The sequence below is a fragment of the Merops nubicus genome, unplaced genomic scaffold (genome assembly GCF_000691845.1).
Source record: "Merops nubicus isolate BGI_N331 unplaced genomic scaffold, ASM69184v1 scaffold22275, whole genome shotgun sequence".
NCBI classification, from domain to species: domain Eukaryota; kingdom Metazoa; phylum Chordata; class Aves; order Coraciiformes; family Meropidae; genus Merops; species Merops nubicus.
Window position 1 is genome coordinate 11,353 of NW_008609255.1, and position 9,171 is coordinate 20,523.

The 9,171-nt window shown below is 44.2% G+C and overlaps 1 protein-coding gene across 1 annotated transcript in view; it reads right to left on the bottom strand.

The window, feature by feature from the left end:
- Window positions 1–1,545: 1,545 nt before the first annotated feature.
- The window catches only part of LOC103773189 (unconventional myosin-IXa-like), a gene marked incomplete at its 3' end in the record, with an annotated part of 20,600 nt that continues 12,974 nt past the window's right edge, over window positions 1,546–9,171 (bottom strand). Inside the window, exons 6-8 of the mRNA XM_008940548.1 lie at window positions 8,742–8,839; window positions 7,714–7,840; window positions 1,546–1,635 (exon numbers count right to left, since the gene is read on the bottom strand). Of these exons, the coding sequence (XP_008938796.1) occupies window positions 1,546–1,635; window positions 7,714–7,840; window positions 8,742–8,839 (315 nt within the window). The remainder of the gene's footprint in view (window positions 1,636–7,713; window positions 7,841–8,741; window positions 8,840–9,171) is intronic.

A 9,171-nucleotide genomic window follows, 5' to 3' on the forward strand; every position in this document is an offset into this window, starting at 1 on the left:
TTTTAAAGAACTGCTACACTGTGCAGGCTGCCTATATGGAATTGTTCAAAGCCTTGGAAGGCTCTTGGTGGACCCAAGCTGCTTGATGATGTGAGAAAGCAAATACATGCCAAAATGTGCTTTTTTTGAGAGCCACTGCAATCTTTTCCAGACAAACTCCTCTGAAACTTCCAGTGTATCAACAAGCTATGCAAAACCCATCAAACATTTCAGCATCTGCAAAAATAAAGTAGCTGCCACATCCATCCTCGCTCTAAGAGGAAAGGAAGCTGCCTATGACTTATAGGAGTCCTGGTGGGACAGATGTGTCTGAAAAATCTTCTAAACCTCAGTCGCTCCATCTGTTTGAGTCAACTATCATGTTCTTTTGTACAACACACCAGAATGACCAGCCCGTTGGTTCCAAACAGTGCCCATAGTCCAATTAGTCATGAGAGGGACTATCAGACATCAGTATTCTTGGTCAGGTCCCCAAAATGTCAAGTGAATCCTACTCTTCCTTCAGATGGCTCTGAATCTAAGTCACTTCTCCTACTCCCTGAGCCACAGGAATACCAGGAGAAGATTTCTCATCATGGTCTGCTTAGAGCATCTGAAATTCTGCTCTAGGATGCTTGGCATGAGCAAGTCAGGAGTGAACCTCCTACCAGTCAGATAAAATTTGGTGGTCAGGATGCCAGTGTTATAAGGACAGCGAATAAAAAGTATATAGGTGGTGCCTATCTTTTCTTAACAGCTTTTTTTTTAAAAAAAAAAAAGGTTTTCTTTTCACAGCTACTTACAAAATTATTTTGTCATCAGCCTTCCCCACCAGAGCCTTCTGCTCCTTTGGCTTCCCCCATAGCCCCCACAATCACCACATCCTGAGGCCTTTCATTTCTTGTATTAGATATTGGTGACAAACATTTCTAAGTGAATACCTGAGATTCATTAGAGACATCCCCAAAAACATTTTGGAAAGCACTTGAGAAATGCATGCTTGGCCATTTTAGGTGGCAAGAGAGATTCTTTGAGCTTAACAGGAGGAGCATCCAGGTAAGAGTTGTGGTTGCTCCAGAGCATCAGGCAAGGACCCAGGTTGTGAGAAATCTGCAGGAACGATCACGGGAATCTCCTACAGACGATCTCTACCTCATCCCACAAAAGAACCATGTCTAACATAGGCACTTAGGATCACATAAAAGATTTCCTGGAGGTCTTAAGTCACCACTCTGCTGCAGGATGAATCAGTGCTACAGTTTAAGGAACAACATATGAAGACTCTAATCCATTCAGCGACGCACAAGTCTGCTTTGAAGAAGACTTATGCAACTGAAAGTCATTAAAACAGTTAGACTGTCATGGAACAAAGTGCAAATCTGCTTTCCAGGAATGGTGCAGAAGATACAGTCAACTGCTTTCTAGATTCATCCACATTAGCTTCTCCCACGTTATTTTTACATAAAGAAAAAACAAAAGAAACTCTACCAGAGCTCAACATACATCTCAACACATTGAAAACCGTCCCAAGAGTTGCCCTTGTAACAACAAGCACCATGTACACACCTCTGCTAGTTTGTATGGTAGGATCAGCTTCTCTCCCACTGTCACTGTCTTTCTGGTAACCAGGGCCTCAAACAGCATCTCTTCTTTCACCTAAAACAAAAAATCATGAGCTTAATGATTATTCCAGGAATACTTTAAAAAATATCTTCCAAACATTAAGGATTTCATGAATTGTAGATGTATAAATTTTAAATGCACGCATTTTATTCTTCAAGTTATATAGATTAAAAAAAGTATCAATTTATTTTTTAAAAAATATCTACAACACTTTTGGCAGGCCTTGCAGAGATAATATTCAACGTCTAAGAAGCCACTGGCCATTGGGAGGGGACAACTCAGTGCCTAAATCCAGGATCAGAAATCAGACACCATGGTATTCAAAGGAACCTGATTTTCTGCATTCAGTCACCCGTCTGTAGGAACTTCCCAGTTGTAGGAACTTTGTTCTGGATGCAGCTCCTCCCTCCCACACTTTGTGTTAGCAAAATAAGTCAAGTTTTTAGCGTTGTCAAGATGACGTTGTACAAATTACACAATAAACACGCAAAACAGCATCATCGGTTGAGGAGATAACCAAGTAGAAGGGTTCTTGGTGGTTTTCAGGATGGGGAGGAATTAGAAGGAGGAAGAAAGCTTTTGAGAAGCACCTGATATTTACTTTGCTATTACCACCTGATCTTTACTCCCTAAAGACTCCAGTTCCTGGCAAGGGGACAAGCCCTAACCAGGTCCAACAGAAACCAGTTGGCAGAAAAGTTGTGTCAACACAGACACAGGTAAATAAGTAAATGGTGTTGACAAAGTAAGCAGTACCTGCCACGAATTATTTGGAGAAAGCCTCTTTCCTGACTAGCTCGAGTCCTCTTATTTTGATATCCCCCAGAGAAATTCAGAAGCATGTCCTCTCCACCAAAATATCTGGTGATACACATATGTGTAAGTTAGACCTAAATACTCAGAGTCTATGTAAGTTAAACCTAAATACTTGGAGCTGTTGACTGTTCTTTGCTAAATTTCAATATGGTAAAAGAATTTGCAAGTCTGGGTGAAAATCTTTAGTTGATATGGACTGATACGGAGATGTTGCTTGAGGAGCCACAGTGAAGTCCAAACAAGCTGCTTATCCAACCTGAAGGACTCCATGCAGACACCAGAGCTGCTCAGAACACCTCTGGTGAAGGCTTGAAGCACCAAATGCACATTTCTGAAGACATCCAAGGCCATATTTTTATCCCAGGTAACCCATTTACAATTTGACGCGGGCGATAGGAAACTTGGTGGTTCATGTACTTTAATTACTGGATTAAACCACGGAGTAATCTGAAGAACAGTGCAAAAAAAAGCCAGTGGGACTTGAGAAAGTTCATGAACCATAATGACATGTGCTCTGCAGACGGGTATCAGATGTTTACTAACCAGTCCAATGCAATAGTCCTGAGGAACCTAAACGCTTCTGAGTCCCAGATTTGGCAGCAAACTCATGCTTCCTCCTCCAGTAAAATGTGCTACAGAGACAAAATCCGTCCTAGCAGAGCAGCAAAGAGAAGAACACAGCTTATTTCTTTCTTTTGTCCCCAGGCAGTCATGCTTTGAAGTCATATTTCATGGAGTTCTGCTTTCTGGGGCTAAAATGCAAGACCTGCTCTCTCTCTTTAAAAATGCTCCACGGCCCGTAGGAGCTTATATCTTAATTAGAGGAACAAAATCCAGATTTAAGGCTTCATTGCCACATGCAAGTTGAAGCAATGCTGCGAGGGCTGGATGAGTTCTCAGAGCCAGTGAAGGATGACCTGCAAGGCTGCCATGGCTATAAACATCAGCGGGGAGCAGGCAGCCAACGGGCTCCTGCAAGGACTGGGCTGGAGCCAGGGCAGGCAGAGATTGCTTCTCCAGTAATGTTGGGGTATTATGTTAGAGCAGCTGAAGAAAAATGAAGCATTTCCAACTCGAGAGCAAGAAAACATGGCTTTTTGTCCCTCCTCTGACATATGAGAATGGAATTACAGAGTTGAGAGCTCGTTCAAAAGCTGCCTGGTGTGGAGTAACAGAAAATAAATTCAGACTTTTATCAGTTTCTCTAGAAAAAGATCTGATCCTTTTCTTCTTTCAGACAACCAGAAAAATCATCTGACTCGAGTTCTGCAGCCAATGAAGATTATAGACTAGTTTGGATTGGAAAGGACCCTACAAGGCCATCTAGTCCAAGCCCCCCTTGCAGGGAGCAGGCACATCTGCACCCAGAGCAGGTTGCTCAGAGCACCAGCCAACCTCACATGGAATGGTTCCAGGGATGGGGCAGCAACCACCTCTTGGGGCAACCTGGAGCAGGGGCTCACCACCCTCAGTGTCAAAAATTTCTTCTTTCTAGTCTAAATCTCCCTCTTTTTATTTAAGACCTTCACCCCTTGTCCCGTCAAAACAGGCCCTGCTAAAAAGTCCCTCCTCATCTTTGCTATAGCCCCCCTTTAAGTACTAAAAGACTCCCAGGAGGTCTCCCCAGCTGGAGTCTTCTCCTCTCAGACTGCCCAAGCCCAACTCTCTCCTGCTGGGCTCCCAGCAGAGGGGTTCCCCCCTCGGGTCACTGAGGGGGCTCCTCTGGCCCCACTCCAGCAGGTCCCTGTCTCTGCTGTGCTGAGGACTCCAGAGCTGCCCCAGCTCTGTAGGGGGTCTCCCTAGAGCAGAACAGAGGGGCAGGATCCCCTCTGCACATAATGTCCCTCCTCATGACAGGGACCAGAACTTCGGGGGTCCCTCCCAACCCAAATCATTCTGTGATCCCCCAAAACTTCATCCAGAAAATGAATCCAGAAGAGAAGGCTCGATACAAGCTTTGTCTGCCTCGTAATCCTCACCTCCCTTTTGCTCCCCAATTACTTTCCAAGATGTTTATCACGCGAGGAGGACAACATCTGTGAAATCCCTTTGGGAAGCTCGAGACAATTTTTTAGTAGGAAAAAGAAGTTGTGCACATAAATCTCCCACCAAGGTGGACATTAGCTCCAAAAATCAGCTGATGCTGGATGATTTCTAATAGATTGCTTTTGTTAATAAGCCCGCAAATGAGCTTTTCCAGGCTTTTCCCCAAAAACACAAAAGTTTTCCCAGGTCCTATATGATTCCTGTAGAGGATCCACGATATGTGCAGTGCCTGGACAGGGCTCCATGTCTGCTCAATCCATCAGGCAGCCTTGACGTCCCGCTAGAGCTCGGCATTTCAGCAGAGTTTAAACAAAAGCCCTGAGAAACCTGCCAAAAGCCTCACATAATCCACACGCTATGTCTGTTCTTGACAAAAAAAAAAAAAAAAAGAAAAAAGGAATCTGGATCTTACTGTAAATGAAACAATGATCTGCAGAGTCTGGCCAAAATCCTCTGCTGCAGTTTGCTTTTTCAACAAATGCTGGTCTGAGTGTTTTAATAAAACAAAACCATATTGGAAGGGGTCGTTGGTATCTTAGAAAAATCCAAACCATCGCAGGACATCAGCTGCTCCTGGATTCCTTCACAAATTCTGGATATGAGCTTCATTTTAGAGGGACATGAGTCTCACTGTACAGAGGAAGGACAGCTGTTCAGTGGTGTTGTCCACAGAGGTTCCAACATAAACCAGCCAGCTCCTGATAATTTGGGTCAGACTTTCCTTTGGAGGTGGAAAACACCGTAGCTTTACATAAATTTTTCATTTCAGCCAGACTGTTGGTTGCCCTCCTCCCCTTGAAGGCTACTGCCTCACCAGTGCTGTGTGGAAGGTCTGGCCCCAGACTCTTGACCCTTGTAGGCCCTTTAGCTCTTGACTGGCATTGATTAGATCACCTCTAAGTCTTCTCCAGGCTCAACAGCCCCAGAGCTATCATCCTTTCCATATCCCAGAGACACCCCAGTCCCCTCAGCACCTCTGTAGCCTCTGCTGGACTCTCTTCAGTAGTTCCTTGTCCCTCTTGAACTGGGGAATCCATAACTGGACCAAATACTCCAGAGGTGGCCTCCATGGGGCAGGAGGGGAGGAGAACCTCCCTCAACCTGCTGGCCACTCTTCCTTCTCCATGGAGCTCTTCCCAGCAGGTCAACCCCTCACCTGCACTGGTGCAGAGGACTATTCCTCCCCAGGTGCAGGACCTACACTTGCCCTTGCTGAACTTCATGATGTTCCTCTCTGCCCAACTCTCCAACCTGTCCAGGTCTTGCTGAGTGGCAGCACAGCCTTTGGTATGTCAGCTGCTCCTCCCAGAGTTATCAGATCACAGCAGAGTTGGTTTCTTCCATCATTTTGCTGTGCTCAAGACTGTCTTGCCAAGCACCCAGTGGCTGTATGAGAAGTTGAACTATTTGTCAATTAATATTATTTTTACTCTGTGATGATTTTTCAGCCTTAGTGAGTAATGCCAAGATCTAGGGAGGGGATTAGTAACTTTTCCAAGTCAACTCGCATTTTCAGCAACAACAGCGTGAAAAGCAAAGCTGCACTGTGTTCAGTGACCACAACAACAACAAAAAAAGAGTAGTAATAAAAGCAATTATCCAAATGAGACAAAATACAAGGTGCCAAATGTTTCAACCAATACTTTTGGTCTCTGGTGGAGAAGAATTTCACTACACTTCATTTGGAGTGTTTTAAGTAGCTAATTAACCAACCAAGTACAATGGATGCTCTTTGTAACGATCATAGAGACGTTTTAGTTGGAAAAGACCTTTCATATCATCAAGTCCAACTGTTGCCCCAGCACTGACAGGTCCCCACTGACCCATGTCCCTCAGCACCACATCTCCACGGCTTGGAAACCCCTCTAGCGATGGGGACTCCACCACTGCCCTGGGCAGCCTGGGCTAGGCCTGGACAACCCTGGTGAGGTTCCTCAGGTCCAACCTAAACCTCTCATGGTGCAACTTAAGGCCATTTCTTCTTATCCCTTCACTTATTCCCTCGGAGAATGACTGACCCTCAACCTGGCTCCAACCTCCTTGCTCTGTGCTGTCCCAGAATATGGCACCAGGCCACCACTGGATCTCCAGGGCTCAATCCATGCAGCATTTCACACAGACACGCACACAAACTAACCCGAAACCTTCCAGCATGCAGATGTTGCAGAAGATTTTGTTTGCAGAAGAAAGTCAGGGCAAAGCCCAAAAGCCTGGAACTCTTTCAGATCTCTAAGGCACTCTCTTATTCAAAGCTTTTTTAAAAAACATTTATTTCTTCAACAACTTGGCGCTCTTGCCACGGCCATTTTTTATAGGCTAAGATCAACAACATTCTCCTCCAAACTCATATTTTCCTTCTGTTTATTTCTGTAACCTCCAAGGCCAAGACACAAAGAGCATCCAGCTGTTTATACCCGTATTTTACAGAAGCTTTCTCCTCTCTAAATCCAAAGCATTAATGAAGTGCTATGAAAATCTGAGAGCGCCAGTTCCCAAGTTCTTTAGGTAGTGAGAGAACACAACCATTATTCAAGGGAAGGAATGGGAAGAGCATCACGTGTACACAAAATGACAAGTTATCTTCTGATGTCACCATAAAATTAGCAAAAATAAACCTTGGCATCTCTCCAAAAAACTTACCTAGTGCTTTGGATATGGCCCTGGGCTAGCTGGGCTGAGATCTACAAACCCTTCCCAAATGGTCTTGGTCTATACATAGGTACTAAAGCCATGAGATGCACTCTCCAGCATCTCCAAGACAACCTTCGTGGATGCTGGCAGGGTAAGAACAGCCAGCAGAACACGGCAAGCAAGCTCAGCATCTCCTACAGCCACCACCTGAAGCAAAAGAGTGGGTTGATGGTCTTACAACTCCTCTCATTTCTAACACAAATATTGGAACAGGTTTTAGGAGGGTCAGGGAATTTTTGTGAGGGAGCTGATGGTTGGAGACTGAAGAAACTACTGTGTTGAATGGCAGGTTTGCTTTCCACTATGAACTTTCAGATTTTCATCACGGAAACAGTATTTTCAGTCAAACCTGGAGTTGAAGAGTAGGGGGTAAAAAAACCCTACATTAAAAACCTTATGAAAATATCTTCACAACTTTTCACTGGCAAACATGACCAGCATGTATAAAACGGGAACAACAGAGAACTTGTTCTTCAGTGAAACTGGAAAGAAATTGTATCATAAACCAGAGGTGGCTGGTTAGGTGTGAACATTAGAGGATAGAAAGCGGAAGCTTACCTCCAGCAGGTCCGACACAATAGGTAGTATTTCAGGGTTACAAATATCAATGGAGTCATCTCGGTAAGTCTTCTTTTTGTAACGGATGTTACCGAGGTGCAGGATCGCCGACAAGAGAGAGAAAATTCTAAAGAAAACAGAAAGAACTCATTTTCACCCAGTAGCTTTTTCTTACAGCTCATGAAAGAGCAAACCCCATCCCCAAACACACAAGTGCCATCTTTACATTTGACTCATTCCTCTAATTTTCAAGCCAAAGCAGTTTCTATCAGACATCTCCAAATGTTTTCTCAAAAACGATGCTCAAGCAAAACATCTGATTTGCCTCATATTTTCACTTAGTCAAATACTAAACTTGCCTTGCTATGACTTTCTTGAACATTATTTAACGTATCAAAAACTAGGTTATGAAATGGCACCCTGTATCATAAGAAGAAAAGGAATCTTTGAGTAATCTAGACAGCCAGATGAAATATCTATCGTGGAATTGCCTAAATTAAGAGGGAGGCCAAACTCAGCCATGCGCCTTCACCACTCCAAGCTGGTCCAGCCCCACCTCTAAAACAGGGATCTTGATTCCTGATCTTGAATTACAGGGCTGCAATTGTAAAAACTTTCTATCCTGTAACTCTTTGCACAGAGGTGAGTCCTCATGTTGCGCTATAATCACTTAGAAAAGTAAAGTAATGCTTAAAACGTCCATCCTCTGTATGCTCAGCTGAAGGTGGTGGCTTATTCGTGTTAACAGTGCCAAGCAGAATGAATTTGCTGGTCTAGCAAAGAACCCACTGTATTATTTTGACAAGCAGAATTCATGAGGAGAAAGACAAGAAGTCGTGTGCCAAGAGAAGGCATTGCACAGTAAATCAAAAGTGTGAATTTACTGTGGCATCCAGCTCTCCTCAGTCCTCTTCCTGAGGGCTTTACTCCATCAATTAAAAACTCTCTCGCTGCACCCTAATTAATGTGAGGATTAATAAATAATTAATAAAATAATAAATTCCCATTAATATGGAAAATAAACTCACTGCCTTCGAGTCTTGGGAAGGAAGCCCACCATCTCCATGGCCAGTTGCAACCGCTCAAAGTCATGCTTCAGGTCCTCCCCTTCCACGGAAAAGCAGTCCTGCTGGGGTTGAAGAGAGAGGTGAAGCAGCTAGCAAAACCCAGATCAGAACACGTCCTGATGGCCAGGTCAGCACTGCATAAATGATGATCTCCATGCCTTCTATCAGCAAGAAGAACATTTCCAGTCTGGCACTGGGAAATAGGATATCCAGGAGGCCTCACTGACATGATGGGGAAGAATTAGGGAGGGATTACCCACAACATCCAGCCCAGGGACAAGGAGATTCACAGCACCAGGGCAGGCACAGCAAGAAACACCCATGTAATAGAAGAGAGGAGCAGGATTAGCTCCAGTGGCAAGGCAGAATTTTTCTTCTTAAATAACAGAAA